The sequence below is a fragment of the Nakaseomyces bracarensis genome (assembly GCF_045282275.1).
Source record: "Nakaseomyces bracarensis strain CBM3 chromosome Unknown Scaff1_0, whole genome shotgun sequence".
Taxonomy (NCBI): Eukaryota; Fungi; Ascomycota; class Saccharomycetes; order Saccharomycetales; family Saccharomycetaceae; genus Nakaseomyces; species Nakaseomyces bracarensis.
In genome coordinates, this window is record NW_027263960.1 from 110,343 (window position 1) to 131,477 (window position 21,135).

A 21,135-nucleotide genomic window follows, 5' to 3' on the forward strand; every position below is an offset into this window, starting at 1 on the left:
AATAAAGTGAGGGGCCAGCGTGCGGGTACGGAGTATTGTTAGGAACAAAAGAAAAGAGGTCAGTTCTCTACGGTTGTTTCTCTGAGGTTTGGTTTTGTACACACAAGACGGCGCAGTCGCATTGTTCTTCTCGAGACCTGCGAAAAAAAAGAAAGAATAAAAAAAACGAACAATGGGAAGCAATAATAATTACAATTTTTAATTTGGAATATTTGGGATATCATAGTGGGAGAAGGGTATAAGTGTACTAGTGCAAGACCAGAATAAAAACTGAAACAATGGGCTCTTGTTCTTATTATAAATCTTGATAAAAGAAACCGGAAGAACCCATCATTTATAAGTTTTGTTTTTGGGATAGAAGAAAGTAAAGAAGAAAGTTTCCCATTGTTCTTGGTGATCAGGCTGTTGAGTTTTTTCTTTCTGTCCCCATTGTTCTTACAAAGTACACCCACAAAAAAAAAAAAAAAATACCTTGCAGTCATAAGATAGTTATAATAATACCAAAGAAATTCTTTTTTCCCTTTGATAAAAACAAACCAAAAAAAAAAAATTTTTTTCTAACTATTTATAACAGGTACTTATCATTTCTAATAAAACTTTTTATTTTTGATTAAAAGAAGTAAAACCCATAAGCTTAAGAAAGTTTTGAGATTAATCCAAGAAAAAACAAAGAAAAAATTGAAATAGGATGAATTCCAATATCTCTCAAGGTGCTAAGAAGAAGAGGAACAGAATTCCTCTTAGCTGTACTATTTGTAGGAAGAGGAAGGTTAAGTGTGATAAGACGAGACCTCACTGTAACCAATGTACGAAGACTGGTGTAGCACATTTGTGCCATTATATGGAACAGAATTGGGCTCAGGACGCTAAGCGTGAGATTACGAAGGATAATGAGCTTAAGAACTTGAAGGAAAGATGCAAGATACTAGAAGAGAAACTGGCACGATACATGCACAACCCATCCTCGGGACCTTTGAGCGCTACAGCAGCAAATTCCCCTGTGGGACTTATAAATTCCATCCAGGAGACGCCTATAAAACTAACTAATAGTCCTATTGTTAAGACCGAGGATAACATGGTGATAATTAATGAAATTGAATCAGAAAATGTTAATAAGGCTCACGACTATGATGAACTGGATTTAACAAGGCAGTTTGACCTGCTCCACATCAAGACGAACGGAACGATCCATCTAGGGGCAACACATTGGCTTGCTATTATGAAGGGTGATCCTTACTTGAAATTGTTGTGGACTCACATCTTTACCATGAGAGAGAAACTATTAGAGTATTATACTAACGGGTCATCAGGGAAAAGAAAGAAGAAAGCAAAAAAGGTCTCCAAATGTCCTGTGGATCACTCAAAATTCAAAAGTATTGATGTTAAACAACAGTTCAATCAAGCACCAATGCCACCACCTACTTCTAAACCCTCTACATTACATCTTGAATCAAGCGCAGGCAACTCTAATGGACTTAGGGGGTGTCCAGTTGACCATTCTGCTCTGACTCAAGCAACAGCAGCTAAAGATAGCCCTGTACCAAATAGTATGACCTCCATAACCGATAGAGCCCAGAATAAATGTCCCGTAAACCATTCAAATATTACAGAAACAAAACAGCAGGGTATGTGTCCAGTAAATCATTCTGAAATGAGTACAATGAAACCAGGAGGTGTATGTCCTGTAAATCATACTGGAATGCAAGCGATGAGTAAACCAGATAACTCTGGCCAAAATAATGTACCAAAATGTCCTGTTGACCATTCAAAATCATCAACACCAAAATATGATCATAATTATAATAAAGCTAAAAAACTGTCAAAGGAAGAGGTAATAACTCGATTATGCAAGATGCTGCCTCCAAAAAGAATCATTATGCTCTACATAGATAAGTTTTTCAAACACTTCTATCCAGTCATCCCTATTCTGGATGAACTAAATTTTAAAAACCACATAAATCAGATATTCGATCTCCATCTATTGATATCTAATTCTATTATTTCTTCAGATCCAGAAGCAGAATTGGAACCATTATCTTCGATGAACCTAAAAAAGCCAAGTGATTATTGTAATCTGGGTATTTTAGTAATTATTATGAGATTGGTTTGGTTATCATTGCCAATGAATGTTTGTAAAATCGATATCCAAAATCCTTTGTTAGCCCAACTAAATTCTAGGATAATATCCGAAAAACAAGACGAAGATCCTAATAGTTTAGCATCGAATTTAAGGCTAAAGGACGAACTTCAACTATACAAGTATGAAGTTGATGCAGCAGCGTTAGATCTGGTGAAGAATCAGCTGATAAGATTTGATGAAATATCTAGTATATCAAATACAAATGTCAATATTGCAACTATTCAATTTGCCATATTTTTCAAGTTTTATCTCATGAATTGTGCAAATGCTGGTGTTGCCGCTGGAAAGTCTGGAAACTTCGATAACGAATCACATCAGATATTATTGTCAAGTATAATGATGATGGCCTTCAGCTGTGGTCTCCATAGAGACCCAGATAATTTTCCACAACTGAATGTCGTTAGTTCGAATTTGACCACTGATAACGCTAAGAACACGGCCGGCCATGCTAAAACCCATACTGCTTCTTCTACTCAAACAAATAAAGATACCCAAGCCTCTACGGAAAGGGCTAAACACACTTGGAGAAAAGTGTGGTATTATATTGTTAGTCTCGATGTGCAACAATCGTTACTTCTAGGTTCACCTAGACTTCTCAGAAACTTGAATGACATCAGTGATACGAAATTACCATCTGCTTCTAAAATAGATTATGTTAAGGACATTAAAGAACTTATTGTGATCAAAAACTTTACATTATTCTACCAAATTGATCTTTGTATTGTGGCAGTATTGAACCATACTTTAAATATTTCTGTGGCTAAGAACGTTCGAAAACTTGAACTGGATGCACTTATATCAAACTTGAAACAACTAACCTGTGGAGAAAAAGGTATTAACGATGTTATTACTTCCTTGATAAATAATGGGCTGCTTTCAGGCTCTGAGGTTCCCATCGGTCTACAGAAATTTGATGATATATATGACCTACCAAAGCTAGACGAAATTTTACAGGAAAGTAGAGGTGCTCCAGGTGAGCCACAGTCTTTCGAAAATGGTACAGATAAACAAGGGTCAGAGATGGATAAAAAACTAGATTTACCACACGAGGCAACTTCTAGAGCTCTCTTCTTCTCGAAACATATGACACTCAGAATGTTGATCTACTTGCTAAATTATATCTTGTTTACACATTATGAACCACTCGGGTCGGAGGATCCTACCACTACTATTTTAGCCAAGGGTTACGCTCAACAAGCTCTAAATTTTGCGCTTGATGGATATAGAAATTGTATGATATTCTTCAGTAGTGTATCACATCAGAAACCTCTTTTCCAATATATGAATGTAGTCCTATGCTTTCACAGCTTGGATATCGGGCATAGAGCCCTTCAATTTATTGTTTGTCTAATATTAAGAGTTAAGTGCGGCCCATTAACAGGTATGAGAGAAAACCAGACAATATTCGGTACCAGTACTTCGAGTAGCTCCAATAGCAGTAGCGTTGAAGATGAAGGTAATGACGATAGTAATATGAAGAAGGAAAAGGAACAACTAAAACATGATGATCTACTAGAAGATATTAGTTTAGATAGTTCTGATAATTTAGCTGAAAAATTAATGTCACGTATGATATTATTTAGACAGTTAACTGAAAGTTTGTCACAAAAATACACATATTCGATAAGAATGATGAAATCTACTAGTTTCTTCATCTCGTTATTAACTGCTCCTTCTGGTTCAATTGGCAAGAGCTCTGGGAAAAAACATGGTTTTGGAAAGCTTATGTTATCTAACTGGAAGCACCCCAAGATATCAAATATGTCTGCTCTGCTTTCTGGTGATACAAGTGAAATCAATAAATGTCCTGTTTATCAAGATTCTTTAGGGTTCATATCTAGTAGACCTGGATCTGCCAGTCTGCCCTCTCTTGGTTCAATGAGTAATTTATTAACAGGTAATATCACGAGCGGTGAGAGGCTGACCCCACAATTACCCCCAATTAGGCCTTATCAACCTATCACCTATTCAAGCAGTCATATGAGAATTTCTTCTAGAAATGAAGGAGACCCTAAGTTCCCACAACCTGAGAATTACCAAACCAAAAATAATTTGGTACCTTCACCACTTTCTCCAGCTGGAAATCAAAGTAAGCAAAATTCTCAGCAACTTCCACCTATCTATCCTCAACCTCCGAGGTCACCAGTGCCAATATCTATGTTGAACGGAACTCCAAATCCACAATCTCTACCAGAAAGGTCCTCACCTTTAAACCCTGGAGCAACGACACCTGTTCCTGTATTTAATAAAATGTCAGATCTTCCCGCATTTTCAGGTCTTTTAAATAATGATGGCTTGCAAAGTGACCAAATACCACTTCCTCCATTGTCAATGTCTAAAAATAATATTGCATGGGGCTCTACACCTGAGTCGGAGCAAGGAAGTCATTTGACACCGAATACTACGACATCCTCTTCCATGGAATCGCCTGATTTCGAAGAGTTCATTATACAGAATTCTAACTTCAATGGTCTGTTGATAAATCCTACCAGTTTGGCAGAAGCAATGGGGAGCATTTCAGTTAGAGATGACTCCATTCTAAACCTCAGTACTTTTGCAGATACTAACACTAATTCATCAGGCAATCAAACACCTAACGGAGGTGTCAATAATGAGCTCTTCCCTATGGAAATGCCCTCTACTGACTTTCTTCCAATTGATAACTTTGCGATTGATGGTTTTATGGATGCATCTAAGATGGATATTGGTTCCATCTGGGAATGAATGTATGAATAATTTTTGATCTTTGATACCAAACTTTATACTGGCACAAGTTATATATATGGTATATTTTATATAGTTTTGTGTTTAATCGATTTAGCTACTGGGTAGCTTTACTTATTGCGTAATTTAAAATTTTGAAAAATATGGCTATTTATTTCTATTTATAAATATGCTATATTAAATATAGGTTATATTTAATATAGGTGTAATATATATTAGAAAATAGCGACCACCTGTATAAAGGAAGCAGAAATTCTATCAAGATTGTAACGCACTTTCAACTACTAGAGTGGTCGTTAATCGTGTGATATTCTAATTTCATTAAGAAATCTAGTAATTCAATTCTTACATTCCTTGTCTCTTCAGCAGAGAAGGTAGATATATCATTAGAATTGATATTCCGTAATCTTGAAATTAGCTTTCTTGCCTTACGAGAGGGAAAGTGCTTCTTGATTCCCTGTATATCTTCTATAGTAATGCTATCGTCATTCTCATTTAGTAAATAATCATCTTCTTCGTTCCGTAACAATTCGCTTCCAGTAGCGACATCAGCATCTTCTTTAATACCTTGTTGCTTAAAACTCTTCAAATTATTCGGATGATTACTTTTTTGTAATATCATTTGCTGACTGCCGTTACCAGAGAAAAGTGATGAGTTAAAAATCGGGATTTTTAATTTCGAATTTTGAGTGTTAGGTGATTCCGAAACAACTTTCTCCTCAGCTAAAGATAATGGTTTCTCAGTAGTGAAGTCCTCATTGTTTGATGTGTTAGGTTCGATCTTTCTTCTTGACCCCATATTATATATAGGTATTTTATGAAGAGTAACATTAGGTTTTGAGTTCAAATCACCGCTTGCAATTTTTTCATCAAAATCAGACTGGGCTGCCGGTCCTGGATAGCTACGTTTCTTTGAAGAGCCTTTAAAGATTGGAATCTTAACGGCTATTAACGGATCTTCAACATTATTGTATTCGAAATCAGGGCCATTAGACTTTGGGATTTTGGATCTAAGTGTATTGTGATTCTCAATAACAGTATCGTTTGGATCTGGAAGACCAATTTTGTTTGGTGAGTGGGGTCCAGGGGCATCCATACTAATGTCTTTGCGTTGTTTTTGTTCTAAGTTTTCATTATTTTCTGCTATCTTCGTCATCTCTAATTTTTGAATTTCGTTATTATTAACAACATCTCCTGAATTATCCTTAACATCTTGGTCAACACAAGAGTTCTTCCTCATCTGATCCACCTCTGTCTGGTCAGTGTTATTATCTCCATTTTCGAGATCTGAGTGTTGTCCATTCTCTGCATTACCTTCAAAAATATGAGGTGGATTTAGAGTTTTCTGGGTTATAATCTGTTGTGTCGACGTTGTTATTCGAATAACATCATTTTCAGAACCTTTTTCGGTGTCTGTATATTTAATTTCGTTTTCTATTTCATTATCTGGTGGAGTAATAATTGTTTGCTCTTCTTCCTTTTTTATTATATATTCGGATTCTAGAGGTAAAAGCCCTAATTGGTCCATTATTGGAACAGACCATTTCATCAAGTGGTTTTTCAAGTCCGAAAAACTGTTACTGTTCCTAAATTTACCAGCTCTAAATTGTTGATGCTGAGTGAAGCCTAGACTTAAATCATATAAATACTTTGATGCGATGTTTGGTAAACGAGCAACAAACTGGGAGAAAAAACCAATGTCCACTTTCTTTCTATTAGAGAAAACCATAGAAATCATATCTGAAAATAACTTGATAGCATTCTGTTGTGTTTTCATATCATCAGTATTGTTTAAGCCTACAAAGTAATCAAAAATTTCGTTCTTACATCTAGTTATCATAGTTACTTTTTCCCTATGGATTAGAAGTTTAATAAGTTCCAAGGATTCATTAGCTGGTTTAGTTTCTAGGAATATTCTTATCATGTCAGTGAAGTTGATTTTAGCTAGATTATTGTCATCGATAGTTAGAAGTACATCTGGGGGGATAAATAGCATTTCTTCAACCATAGACTTTTCTATCCGACGGTATAGATATTCATTAGTAGTTTCTAATAGAGGAAGATCCTTGACAAATAACAACAATTCGAGGCATTTTTTATCTAGAATATAGGAGATTAGATTAATTTGTAGAGATTCTCTTTGACTATCTAAGGATGATCCATCGTTCTTTAGTAGATAGTCTTTAAATAGATCATCTTTGTAATATAGTATGCTTTCCAACATATCGAAACGGATCATGCGATCAAGAATTTCAAGTCTGACTTCGTTTGAAAGATATCTGAGATACGGTAATAATTTCTTAAGATGATCCAACGATAAAACAAGCCTTAGCAAAAAGTTGCTGTTTTTTAGTGAAGGTGCCGAAATTAGATTTGGATACTCTATTATTAAGTCTTTTAAGACATTTAATTTTTGCTGTTCGGGGACAAGTTCAAAAAAGTAATCAAAAACAGCAAGGTCTGATATTTTCCCGGATTTTTTTAATAAGTGTAATAAGTCCAATATATCAATCTTGAATTTGGCTATATATAATTCCAGAAAAGAGACTAGTCCAGCAGAGTTCCAAACATTAATTTGTAGGAGGTCCTCCAGATCTACATTAAACTCTAATTTTTCAGCCAGATCAAAAAAATTGGAAATGGTTTCTGGTTCCCCGATTTTTGCTACAATTCTGGAGTACATCAAAAAGTCATACTCATGAACTGTTTCAGCGAGAAGTTTTGATCCAACCCAATTTATAGCAGAAAGGTCACAGCTTGTATCCTGCAACGATAAAATACCCTCTAATAAATAAACACCCGATATATTCTCTTTGCTTATTTGTTCGAAAAGAATTTTAACGACAGAGACTAGTCCTTCATTTATTTGAGAAATGAATGGATCAAATGAAAGTATAAAATTTCGAAAATCCAATGGGTCTGCTGAGAAAATGACATTTTTGAATGTGATAGCGAGGGTGACAATATCCGGAATTATTAGGTTCAAGACATTCTGATCAGCAGAATTGGATTGATATAGTGCCGATAAAAGAGATATCGATTTGTATAGAGCTTTTGTTGTCTTATCAGAAGCTGATAACTTCTCAATGTACCGTATAATCAAAAGATGCGCTATACTGTAGTCAATTTCGTGGTCCTGAATCACAATTGGAAGAATTATATTATAAAGTTCATCAGTAACAGTTGCAAACACCTGTGGAGGGATGACAGCAATGTCTTGTACTTGTATACCTTCCGATGCAATCACTTTTATTGGGTGCAAGCCGCGGTAAGATTCATCATCCGATTGACGCCCTAGTGCAGCAAGAAGTAATTGGACCCACTGAGATATTAGTTCATGCCTCTTCGAATTTGAATGCTTCATTTCGAGGATTAGATCTACTATAGGTTTCCAAAGGTGTGTCAAAAGATAGGAGACAGATTGATAGTTTCCTTGTTGATGAGTAATGCCGCAAGTTGAAAATACATAATCATTCATCAAATAATTAATACCTGTGAAAGTGCTCTCTTGGTCTACATCATGCAACACCGTCTTTATGGGTTTGATCAAGAAAGATACCAATTCGATTAATTCGTGGCTTTCTAGATATTTATGATTATTGCTAATACAAAATATCATTATGCGCCATACCTTTAACGACAACAATCTGCTTTTAGGAGAGTCCTCTTTCAGACATTCGATATTCAAATCGATCCATTTTTTGCCCTCATCGGTTAGTAAAAATGTGATCCTTTTCTTATTATTAAATAATAGTCCCATCAGCGCTAGCCACAAGTCCATTGCTAGCTTGTATTCTTTCTTTTCTAGAATTATATTCAAAATATGGGATCTCAACAAGTAACTCACTGTTACATCGTCAATTCCAGGGTGTTCGTTTATGCTTGAAGAGAAAAAGGACTTATGATAAATTTGTGGTAGAATATCTTTAGCCTTTTCCACTTGTAGACATTGGAAAACTTTCTCATGGGCTGCAGGGTGATCTATACATCTCTTCAAAAGTTCTAATAAAACGGAGATAGCAGCAAATCCAATTTTAGTGGAGAATTGGTCACTTGAGAAAAGGATTCTGCAGATAACATCCTGTGGTAGCCACGATGGGATTTGAGCTACCATTTTTTTGGGATATTTCACTAGAAATTGTTTTAGTATCATTAGTTTCTCACATATCACGTTTGTACTAGGTATTTCCTTAATATTTGATAATGCAGATATGATAGTATCTATTGCGGTATCGTCTAGAAGTTGTGTGCTAAATTTTTCTTCTCTTAAAAAGTTTAGTTGAGTATTTATCATCACTTTATTAGAGTTTTTATGTTGCAGGACATCGATCGACTGTTTAAAAATTCTTTTACATTTTTCTGCTTGATCCTCTTTTGTCACCAAGTACCTTATTATTTTATAACTACTCAATAAATTGGTAAAAAACTTCATTATTTGGACGTAAAGCCGTATACTAAACGGATCTTTCTTGCTATCGTTTTTAATTAACAAAACCTGTTCTTCTTCTAAATGTTTAATACAGATATCAGTAATTTGTGGGAAGTGCTCGGTAACACATAGTATCTTTCTTTCGTTTACATCTCCAGTATTTTTCAATGCACCATTCGAGAGTATATTATTCAGTGAGGCATAAACTTCAAACTTCTTTTCGGCATATTCTTCATTTGAGCTCAAGGATAGAATTTTAATTGCACCATTAAATAGTTTGGTAAATTCCTGTACACTTTGTGGATTCATTAAGCTATGAATCTCTCCACTGACCCAGAATTTTATGTCATCTGGACCGATATTTGGATCTCGAGTTAACGAAAGAGCCTCGTTGTCCATACTTGGAGATGATAAATGTAAAGAATTGCCATTATCGTTGCATTCACTCTTCACAATAGTTTTTGGAGTATTTCTCAAAATTGACTTCCTAGGTTTCGAAATAGGTGAATGTCTTGGAGAAGAATTTGTACTACGGATTTCAGAGTCATCACCCACATGGTCAGAGAAGGCCACTGATTTAGATGATGGAGATTCCGTTGTCGTTTCCGATTGGGAGTGAGTTAATTTTGGCCGTAGGTCCGCAAGAGGGGCAGAATAATCCGGCTCTGATGGTTGGGATGCCAGCTCATTAACCGAAAACACTCTCCTCCTCTTAACTAGCGCTTCCGCTGTACTAGTGACTGCCTTCCTCTTCGGGGTGGGAGATAACGTCATATCCTCCAGTAACGAATCACCGCCTCTAGACTCCATTGTGGTATCGGGACTGCTCACAATCCGATCTTTCCGTAACAAGTTCTCCAACTCACTGTTCCGATTGCTCATAGTTGGAGATCTACTCTTGTTTTTCTCATTCAAATGCTTGTCTAGCAGATCAAGGGCACGCGACTTACCTTTCCTATCTTTCCCTAACACCATTTTTTTCAAAAAAAAAAAAACTTGCTACGTTTTAACTACTCCAATTTAATAATAATAGCGAAAACTTCTACCTCTTGTCCGTCCCTCGAATATCTTTCAGTTTGCACCGTTTTTCCCAAATATGTTACTAATGCAGCTAGAGACCTTCTTGATAGAAAAAAAAACAACCGCTGCGTAAATTTCAAAGGTACCCAAGTCGTATTCAACTTATCTTTAAGCTTCTATTGGTTGATACCACTGCCAGTTGCTCTATTTAGATACGTACCCGTTAAATATGAATTCCCTGACTTGAACCCAGTCCATCGCGAAACCCGCCATTGTTAGGCCGAGACCATATCGCGTACGCCAAAAAAATTTTTAATTACCTGATATATAAATCACGTGATATATTACTTAATAGAGGGCTAAGATAACTGCTAAAACGTATATTGTAATTGCTGTATATATAGTTTATCTACTTTCAGTCCGGTATTTGTGAATAAGGAGGAGGGTGTGACCTAGTCGTAGCGGCTATTGACCCGTGATATTTCTCTACACAGCAGATGCCAGTCGGTTCTGTTCTTGCCTTGGGAGAGTAAGGTGTTGTTTGTGGACTCGGCCCATTTCTCTAGCTCGTACATGAACATCAGGTGGGGTTGGATGATTATGTTGAGTCTGCGGACACGGACGTAGAGGTAAGCTCTCATGACGTCGACGTTGAGTCGTTTCATGCACTCTGCGATGCACACAGTGGCTGATCTTGATACTCCGACCATGCAGTGTACCAGGATCTTGCCCTTCTTCTTGTAGCAGGAGTCTATGAACTCGAGAGAGTTGTTCAATTGCGCCATGATGGGGTCCATGCCGTTGTCCTCGAGGTTCTGTATCCAGCACACTTTGAACCCGTCCTTTTCGACTACTTTGGCTTTCGTCTCGCAGGTGGTAACTTTTCCGTCCTTGAACACCCACGAGAGTTTCTCCCCGACGGAGAGGATGTGGGTTATGCCCAGACTGCGCAGCAGTTCTGGTCTTTCCGCGTGTTCTAGAGACCCCAAGTACAGATGGTCTAGTATTTGTGACGGTAAGGGTCCCTTCAAGTTCGTAAAGTTTGATGAGGATGGCAGCTTGAATAAGAAGATGCTGCTGAACATTTCTGAGGTGATCGTTAGGCGCAACAGCTCCTTCTTCTCCTGGGTGACTCTGTACCGTTTTATGGACTCTTCATATTTACAAGCATTCGTTCCTCTAGCAGGACTGAACTCCCTGAGCAGCGATTGTAAGTGACCGAGTATTTGCAGGTCGACGTGGAAGAGGAAAAAAGGTCTTCCGTACTCCTTATGCACTTTGAATAGGACATCCTCTATTGGGAGATCCCATAGGAAAATAAGATATGATATCAGTAAAATCGACGTTTCCGTGTAACCGTCGGTGCAATACAGTAAGGTGTTATAATTTGTAGTTTTGTAGACCTGGTACATCAGGTAGCATGTATTTAATAGAATTTCGACAGAGGTGATGTTAAGTTGGCCTAACGCTATAGTTCCGCTAGAAGGGAACTCGAGGATGTGGCTCTCTGTCAGTGCGAAAGGTCTACCTGAAGTCTGGAAGTCCAGAATAGATACCAACGTCGACTCCAGTTTTTCGAAACTCGGTAGTGCTGACGCCTCATTACATTTCAGGAATAGGATCCACTGGTTGTTGACATCTGGTAAACGGTACAGTCTGTTAATATTGGAGCTGCTGTTTATTTCGTAGTCTACATTTTCTATTGTTACAGTTGTTCTGTGTATTGACGGTATATCCGCTGGCGGGTGAGAAAGAGAACGCACTCCGTTCATCTGTTTTAAAGCGAACTGTTTCCTGTAGTTGACGTTATCGAGACTGTTCCCGACCCAAATAGCACCCGCTATACTACTTGCGGAAGTAAACGTTGACAGTTCGAAGTTCTCGTGGTACTTGAGGTCGCTGTCCCAGCTGTTAAACTTCAATAGGTCGTAGGAGCTAACCAGCTGGTGTTGACGAGTCTCGTTCTCGGATCGAACCACTTCACCTATGTGGTGTAACGGCACCACTAGCAACGGTTTCGGCAGCTCGTTAAAGTTTTCAAATGCAATGTACTGTATTTTCTGGTCGTAGTTCCTATCTGAGACGATTCCGTCCTCTAAATGAATATTATCTGTATGGTGGTACAGTGCAATCTTAATGATCTGGGTGTACATCAGGCAGGTATTGCACTGGAGGTGGTTCTTGCCGTTTTCGAAGTGCAGGCAGTACACCAGCACATGTTCTGCGATCTCTACCATCTTGGCACACTGGAGATCGAACCGCCGCAGAGGGTTGATGTTGGCCTCGTTATGCCTGGAACCTCCAGCAGCTCCAGCTCCAGCTCCAGCTCCAGAAGAATTGCTCGGCAGACTTGCACTGTGCAGTCGGTTCATAACCCTATTCCTCATCCGCTTCAAATGAAACTTCGAATACGCCGTCGCATCCGTCTTCAAGAACGGCAGAACTCCATTACCCTTACACAGCGACACCATGGGCGCAGTCAGCCCGATACCCAGCGCCAGAAGCTCGCTCTCCAACGACTCGTCCCCAGCAGACATATCAGTCACATTAGGCCACGCAATAAACACATCCCGCAGGTCCATAGACCCCCGCAGCATCGCTATGTTGTCAATAACCCTGTTCCGAGTAACTTTGCTCCGCAGAAGACACACAGACCCAGGATACGACGGGCTACGTGACGTAACATAGAACTCATGCGCCCACGGAAACATCTCCCCACACCCAGGCAGCCGGTTCTTCTCCAGATGCCAGTCCAGCAACCCATACGCCTCGCCAGCACTTATACTCATAGATCTTCACGTTATAAGCCAGTGAGCTTCGTTCTTACTCCCTTCAGGCCTTAGCTTCTGGCTTGAGCTTGCTTAAAGGGCCCAACTTGCCCATCTCGCCTTATATAAGAAATTTTTTGAAGGCCTGAAGCCTTTGAGAGCCTTTAATGAAGTAACGACTGGGATTTGGGAAGGGGCACTAGACTGAGCATAAGAGCGGATAAGTATGGCTGAGAGCATGGCTGGTAAGGATATGAGCGTGGCTGGCGTTGTTGGTGAGGACGGGCGCAAGGAGGAGGTGTTGCGGGCTGTGAAGGAGCGGGGTCCGCGGCTACCGCTGTCGAAGGTGAAGCGGATCGGGAAGGCTGATGCGGAGAGTATTGTCACGTCTAATATGGGGTATATTGCTGCAGCGATGGCTGCTGAGTACTTCGTGCAGACGTTTGTGGAGCAGGCGCTGTTTCAGCAGAGCGGGAAGAAGAAGCACGGGAGGCTTACGGTGGATGATTTGGTGGAGTGCGTGCGGAACCGGGACGAGTTTGTGTTTTTAGAAGATGTGGTGAGACGTAAGACGCGTAAGCAAGACGTCCCAGACTTCCAGGACGCCCCAGACGTGGCGGACACGGAGATGGCGGACACGGAGATGGCGGATGCAACTGTCGTCGCCGATGGCGACGACAACGTCAAGGACAACGCCAAGGACAACGCCGATGACGATGCTGAAGATCAAATGGATGTTGATGATGTGGATACTAAGCCAATTGCGAAGCCTGTAGGTCATATCAGTGTCAAGAAAGCCTCGGAATCCGCGAGATCAGTACTTTCTATGTTCAAATACAGTGAAGATAAGATAACAGATAACAAAGACATTAATGAGGAAGAAGAAGAAGAAGAAGAAGAAGAAGAAGAAGAAGAAGAGATTGATCCAGAAGTACAAACTCAGCTCGAAGAAGTTGCTAAAATGGATGTTGTAGAGGATATTCAAGGCGGGGGAAACTCTGATACGGACTACGACGAGGATGGAGAGGATGTACATGATGAGGCAATGCTCATATAGAGTTGTGTCGACCGCAACTACTGCTATATCCTACAAAAATAATGGACTTGCATCTTAATATCCTACCAGGAAGCGTGATATCATATATAACGACATAGTTTACTTTTTTTTGCTGGATTTTTTTTTTGGTGAGAGCACACACATACAATGATTGATAATATTTTGGAAAGAAGGGCTATTGAATAGTGGTTTATTAGCTGGAATATCACTCGTTGATAACTAGTTTGAGCTGTGTTTTTTTGCTTAATCAGGGCACGAAGAAGGAAGGCAAAAAATATAAACGAATAACCATAAATAATGTCCAAGAAGCAGGATTATATTGCCAAAATTAAGTACCAGAATAATCTTCCGGCACCTCTATTACCTCCTAAGTTGATGGAGGTTCCAGAGAGGCCTGAAGAAAATGTTGATTCTCCTCAATTGATTGATTCTCTATATACTAAGACTAATGTGACACCTCTGATTAAGATTGACAATGACCTCGGTATGCCGTTAGACCTCATGAAGATTCCTGGGCTGTTGAACCGTCAAGACACAAAGTATCTTTATGCAGTTGATAACTCTGTCAAGCTACATCCTCATGACCGTGTTCTATTACGTGATCCCAGGATGGACAGAGTTACCACGACTGATATGTCTAAAGTTACTTTTTTGAGGAGAACCGAGTATGTGTCTTCCTCTATTATCCAAGCTGATAGCACGAAGAAACGTAATGGCCTGATAAATAAGAGACTGAGAGAAGTAGAGGACGATTTGTTGAGCCCCTCTCAGATCGTGGAAAAGGTCGAGAGTACATTTGAGACGGTAACTAAGGACTTGAGTCAATTACAACACCCAGTGAAAAAGAAGTTGAAGGCCGTGAAGACATGGAGTCTTTTGCCAGATACAGCTTCTATGGATCAAAACTATTTCACGTTAAGACTTGTTGGTAGTGCTGTACTGGATAAGCAAGAGAGAAAGAAACTGGCTGTGTCAACTGCTATTTTCAGACCTGTCGAATTGGAAGAAGACGAATGGATTTCCATGTATGCCACAGATGTAAAGGATTCGGAAAATCTTGAAAAGGATATGGAGAGAAACCTAGAAGAACAAGTAAATGCTGAAGACATAGTAGACAAAAATTACAAGTTTAAGAGATTTAGAGATTACGATATGAAACACGTTAAACAAGCGCAAGAAGGCCTGTCCACTCAGTCAAATCCTGAAAGCTTCAACGAACTGGCAATTGTCCTAAATGATGAAAGAGGTGTCGCATTTTATAAACCACTGCGTTCAAGAATTGAATTGAGACGTAGGCGGGTAGCTGACGCTATTAGACCAATTGTTCGTGAACACAACATTGATCAACTAAATATCAAATTGAGAAATGCTACGCCAAAGGAAGCGAACGTAAGGGACCATCTAAGAATGAAATACGATCCAATCAACTTCGCTGCTGTCGATGAAGAAGAACTAGAAGAGGAAGAAGAAGAGAAACCAGACCAGGGAGAAACTAAGGAAGAAACATCACAATCTGTAGAACAAGAGAGTGAAAATCAAGAGGAAAAGAAGGAGCAAAATGAAAATGAAAATGACGAAAGTATGAAGGCTGGATCTGAAGTTAACGAAAATCAATAGTTGTCTCATTTTTGTTGATTACTATCGGATTTTATGATATATTGTGTTGTATGTATGTATTATTTTTTTTTATCTAAATTCATATGAATAGACTATTCATTTTATCTTACAGAGGTGAAAAATAGCATGTTATTGAAGGGTAAAGACAGTTCATAATTATATTAAACATAAAGTATATACATAAAAAGAAAGTAGATTAATTGCAATTGCAAGCAAGAATAAAACAAATAAAAACAGGGATATTAAGCATAATTAGAATAACAATTTTGGAATGGCAAAAAACAAATGCATTATAAATAATTGAGAATATAACAGGGTGAACTCACGATATGTAGATATCGTCCAATAAAATTGATCAGCAACATAAAGAGGAACTATTTCTTAATGATTATAGCACCAGACTGCCATCCGCCTGCGGCGACAGCAACGCATGTATAGTCGTTTGGTAAACTTATTTTCATTGGTTTATTAATGTTAACATTTCTCATTGAGGATAACCATGAATGTCTTCCTTGATTTCCGTCAAGGATGGAGTCCCCAAGACCTAAACAACCACAGGATTGACTCTCGGTACCCCATGTATAGATTGTACCTTTTTGAGTCAAAGCTAACGTATGATAATCACCACTGGCTACCGAAATAATATGCTCCTCCTCATCCTCCAATTCTAACATACGGAAAGTATCCAGTTGTAATTCACCATTTTTAACATTAATACAATAACAATTTTTTTGGCTATCAAAGACAACAAGAGACGCAAAACATGCAATCAATTTACTTAATTTACCAGAAACAGGTAGATTAATTTCCCGAACTACTCCCCGGGAATATTCGTACAAGTTGGACCCTTCCTTGTTAATAAAATAAACAATGTTGTTCTGAGTGCAAGAGAAATCGACGATTTTCTTATCACCGTTCAGCGCACCAGTATTAGGAACAACCTCATAGTGAGCCTTTGCAGAACTATCATTTTTCTTTAACGCATCTCTTGACTTCCACGCAACTAGGCCAACGGAGTATATGTAGACACAGTTAAAATCCCAGCCACTGTCGATTTTCAATATTGGTCTTTCCTTTTCATGGTGTAAGAACTCAAAGTCGATTCTGACACCAGCCTCTGTTTCTGGATTGTCCCAAGAGTACAATCTATTTCTGTCATCCAGGGCTAGAATATGACTTCTCCCAGAAGTCACAGCAATAAATTTATTAGTATCTAGCATCTCCGAAGTGATTTCAAGGTTCGTAGGGAATCCATGCTCATCAATGAGATTATTCATCTTGAATGTGTCAATGGTCAGCAGTCTTCTCACATGGCTGTTGTCAGGGGCACTCTGATTAAAGACGTTTTCTAGTTTCTGTAGTTGTTCATATATATCATCATGTGGTCCAGTTGATGGAATCATGTAGTTACTGTTATATCCACCGCTATAGCTCGCTCTGCGAGGGAATGTTCCTGTAATATTTATTGGTGTGGGACCATTATGATTCATAACGGTGTATGACCTCTCGAGCGCCCTGGTTAGTTCTCTGAACGGGTTGTAATCGTGCTCTCCGGATGGAGGTGATGGGCCCCTGTGACCTCCACTAAAGTTTGAACCAGTGTTAAAGAGTTTTCCAGATTTTGTCAGTATTTGGAAAGAGAAACCACCACATGCTATCTGAGAGACAGCTTTATCTTCTATGGACCATAGGTCAGAACCTTCACCACCTTCATACCAGGGCACTTTCGTGGGGGTATTGACACCAATTTTGAGCCTGGCAGATCCGTTCAAATGACTAGTCTCTAGGAACTGGTTAGAAGACACGGTGTAGCCCAGTCTGGCATGTTTCAAGCAACCCCAGGTATAGACAGCAGCGTCAACTTCCCTGATCCGGTACCGTTCGTGCCAGTCCAGGTCGGGAAACGCATTCATCATGATCATCTGAGCACAAGTCTTGAAGTCTACAGTGTTCTCCGACTGAAAGGGCTCACCAGTAGTGTACCTGGGCACAAATGCCTTCAGGAACAGGTCGTTCCATAGCGTCAAGGATTTCTCATAATCCAGCAGGTTGTGGTAGTACCGGTTAGTATACGACAGGTTTTTAATATCGGAAGGCTCCAAGTATGGCAGCGTGGACTGTACTATGTCGGGTAGCAGCACTTCCAGCTTCTCCTGCTGGAGCTTATCGTCCAGTATAGTTCCTTCACCGGTTCTAGGCGTATTCCCATCGGAATCTTCCAGCCTGTTATAAGAAAGAGCAGACATATGTTATATATTTAAAAGCAACAGAAGCAGTTGTAGCTATTTAAGTTGTTTTTATTTGATAATATCACCCTGTCCTAAACAAGTAGTTTAAATATGTAATTTAAAGTCTATGAAAGTGTAAGTCATTACTTTAATTAAAATCTGGGGGAACAGAGGGACGAGGGAGTCAAAGGGATCAAGTAGGCGATTCTTGAAAAACTTAAGATATTGACATGACAACAAGACCTTTGCCCCTCCGTCAACGGCAGGCCTTCTCCTAATTCCACTGCCCGAACTGCAAATCCCACTCCCAGCTCGTAAATGTCCCACTAGCAACGGTTTATTATGATGCACGGTGACTACGTGATCACGTAGTGACAAAATCAGCTGACGACTATGTATTCGTTATATATGGGTTAGATACCTTCTTATTCTAGAGCCTATTCAGGACGCTTGTTAGGATTTCAGCCATTTTGGTCCAGTTCTTGATGCGGAGGTTCTCGTTGTTCAAGTGGGCGTTGTCAGTAGACTGGCCACAAGGAATCTGTACTGCTGGAGCCTCAAATATGTGTTCTAAAGTGCGGAGACATGGAATGGAGCCACCTTCTCTTACGAACAAGGGATCCTTTTCCCATGCTAACGCAAGTTCTTCTCTCAGCACGCTGTAAGCGTGGTTGTGAGGGTCGCCCAGCCAAGGTTCTGCCTCGTTCAGTAGTTCTATCTTCAAGTGATTTTGTGTCTTCAGCATGTCGAAGTTGGACTTGATGTACTTGAACAGTTCTTCTCTTATCTCTTCCACGATTTGGCCTGGGACTAACCGGATTGATAGACCTATGCTGGCTGTCTTTGGGATGACTGTGACGTTACCTGGACCACTAATCTTCATGGAGGTGATCGACAGTGAGGGCTTCGCCCAGTTAGTTACTAAATCGTCGGCTGTGGTGGTGCTGTTGATGTCGGCGATCTCGATGATATTCTTGAACCTGTCGTACTCGTCCTTTTCCAGTTCCTTGACGGTGGAGTAGAAATTTGGAATTAAAACTTTACCGTTGGAGTCCTGTAATTTAGAGATGACGTTAATCAAATCAGAGGTTGGTTCTCTGTGAACGCCACCGTCCACACCTGAATGTCTATCAGGTGCATCACTTGTGATGCTTACTTTAGCATTTATAACACCCCTTAATCCGTAGTTAAGGCAGGGGTTGGTTTCGTCCACCCATGTAGAGTTGCTCAACAATATCCAATCTATCTTAGAGTTAATCATTTTCTTATACTCTCTACAGACTTGGGCAAATCCCGGAGAGCCACACTCCTCATTGCCTTCAACCAAGAATACAACATCGTTACCAAGTTTCCCCAATCTGTATAGGTTTGTTACACTGTAGATAGCACTGACAAGGGGACCTTTATTATCAGTTACACCACGACCTTTCATATACCCATTTTCACAAGTTAATGTAAATGGATCCGTTTGCCAGTTCAAAGGATCACCAGCAGATATCACATCATAGTGTCCATACCACAATAAAGTTTTCTTGCTAGCGTTGCTGGCGTTCGCTTTAAAACAGGCTGTCACAATGGGACTGCCTCCGTTACTGGCGGGCAAGAGTTGGCAATTAGAAGCTCCTAGTTTATTAAAAAGTTGTTGTAAGTAGGTTGCGCACCGTCTTAACGCCATTTGATTAGCTGCAGTTTTGCTCTGTGACACAGTTCGGAATTGAATGAGGTCCTTCAATGTGTCAAGCATTTCTTCGTTGTTTATCGATGTAGAGGAAGATTTCGTAGAGTAATATGATATATCAGAAGAATTTGAAGTAAGTAATGGAGCTCTCATCGATAATCCATTCTCAATTAGAGGTGAGACATCCCATAATGTTAAAGAACCATCATTACCACCGGCTAATAAGTTGATGGAAAGATTATGACCAGTGCTTGTCTTCTCGAAGATTTCAGAACTTAGAATTTTACCCTGGTTAGGGTTCCAATGAATGGCTTGGTTCTCGTGTATCATATTAATACCAGATTCATCGATAGCAAATATGTGGTCGTGGTAGACCGAAATTGAAGTGATGTCTTCTTCATTCTTCGTTCTTAACGTAGAGACAAGCTGCTTGGTGCTCAGGTCCCAGATATTGATCACACCATCGCTTAACCCTGTGTATAAGAAGGGAAATTCAACTGCCTGTGAGATGACACTATCCTTATTGTCGAGTTCAACGTCTAACGGTTGCATCAATACATAATCTTTTACCCCGGAAAACTTCCATACCTTGTTTACGCCGTCACCACTAGCTGACACAATATATTCAACAGCACCATTATCCTTGCTGTTATCAAAGAAAACAGAGAACTCTGGATCAAGTTTGATCAGGGAATATATGAATCCGTTATGCGCGTACGGTATTATGTTATCCGAGGGAATTTCAAGGATAGCATTCTTCTGTACATCGTTGTTGTCGTCTGAAGTAGCACCACTATCTTCGTACCGTAATTTATTGGCACCAGTCCCATTTGGCCCATTGGAGTCAAAGAATTTATCGTATCTTCTATGTGGCAGTTTATCTATATCCGTTGTCGAACAATCGTTAGCTGCGTTGATCCGCTCAAATATGTTCTCAAGGTATAACAAGCTCGCATTTTGGCACCCAAACACTATAGCATCGAACTTGTCCAGGTACTTGACTGAGAAGATGTCACCTATATCGATCACCGAGTAAATAGTGGCCACTTCTTCGAGGTTCACGTACTCGTGAGACTTCGTAGTGCTCACATTCCACACCCTCACCAGCGAGTCCGCCCCAGCAGAGAACAAGTACTCCTCATTCTCACTCTTGGCAAGACACAGAACACTAGACCTGGTGTTCGTGTTCTCCTCAGAGACATCACCAAGCCTTATTGTGCTAATCAGGTTGTATGCCGGCAGATCAAACACCAGTATTTTAGAGTCCTGAGTACCAGCAAATAACAACCGCTTCTTGGGAAACGGCAGAATCGACAGAATCGAATACGTATGCGACCACTTGTGGATCAATTCAGAGTGTGCTGACATTCGTAAATACCAATATTTAATCCTTGTATAACCCACTAGTTTCCGTTCCTTAGAGCAGTAAAACCAAAGCCTGAACCAAAAGCAACTTGTATATAACTAACAAAAC

The 21,135-nt window shown here is 39.6% G+C and overlaps 7 protein-coding genes across 7 annotated transcripts; 3 read left to right on the top strand and 4 right to left on the bottom strand.

The window, feature by feature from the left end:
- Window positions 1-688: 688 nt before the first annotated feature.
- On the top strand, window positions 689-4,864 carry HAP1 (Hap1p; the record flags this gene model as incomplete). The annotated part of the gene is made up of 1 exon (XM_071050205.1): window positions 689-4,864. The coding sequence occupies one exon, from the start codon at window positions 689-691 to the stop codon at window positions 4,862-4,864; it is 4,176 nt and encodes a 1,391-aa protein (XP_070908797.1).
- Window positions 4,865-5,141: 277 nt separating this feature from the next.
- Window positions 5,142-10,268, bottom strand: RIF1 (DNA-binding protein RIF1; the record flags this gene model as incomplete). The annotated part of the gene is made up of 1 exon (XM_071050206.1): window positions 5,142-10,268. One exon carries the CDS (start codon window positions 10,266-10,268, stop codon window positions 5,142-5,144), a length of 5,127 nt encoding a protein of 1,708 aa, XP_070908798.1.
- Window positions 10,269-10,765: 497 nt separating this feature from the next.
- On the bottom strand, window positions 10,766-13,102 carry PPS1 (tyrosine/serine/threonine protein phosphatase PPS1; the record flags this gene model as incomplete). The annotated part of the gene is made up of 1 exon (XM_071050207.1): window positions 10,766-13,102. One exon carries the CDS (start codon window positions 13,100-13,102, stop codon window positions 10,766-10,768), a length of 2,337 nt encoding a protein of 778 aa, XP_070908799.1.
- A 205-nt stretch (window positions 13,103-13,307) lies between these two features.
- On the top strand, window positions 13,308-14,138 carry DPB3 (DNA polymerase epsilon noncatalytic subunit; the record flags this gene model as incomplete). The annotated part of the gene is made up of 1 exon (XM_071050208.1): window positions 13,308-14,138. One exon carries the CDS (start codon window positions 13,308-13,310, stop codon window positions 14,136-14,138), a length of 831 nt encoding a protein of 276 aa, XP_070908800.1.
- Window positions 14,139-14,435: 297 nt separating this feature from the next.
- Window positions 14,436-15,755, top strand: PAF1 (Paf1p; the record flags this gene model as incomplete). Its single annotated transcript, XM_071050209.1, has 1 exon — window positions 14,436-15,755. The coding sequence occupies one exon, from the start codon at window positions 14,436-14,438 to the stop codon at window positions 15,753-15,755; it is 1,320 nt and encodes a 439-aa protein (XP_070908801.1).
- A 374-nt stretch (window positions 15,756-16,129) lies between these two features.
- SAF1 (SCF ubiquitin ligase complex subunit SAF1) lies at window positions 16,130-18,001 on the bottom strand (the record flags this gene model as incomplete). The annotated part of the gene is made up of 1 exon (XM_071050210.1): window positions 16,130-18,001. One exon carries the CDS (start codon window positions 17,999-18,001, stop codon window positions 16,130-16,132), a length of 1,872 nt encoding a protein of 623 aa, XP_070908802.1.
- A 412-nt stretch (window positions 18,002-18,413) lies between these two features.
- DUG2 (glutamine amidotransferase subunit DUG2) lies at window positions 18,414-21,029 on the bottom strand (the record flags this gene model as incomplete). Its single annotated transcript, XM_071050211.1, has 1 exon — window positions 18,414-21,029. The coding sequence occupies one exon, from the start codon at window positions 21,027-21,029 to the stop codon at window positions 18,414-18,416; it is 2,616 nt and encodes an 871-aa protein (XP_070908803.1).
- Window positions 21,030-21,135: the final 106 nt, after the last annotated feature.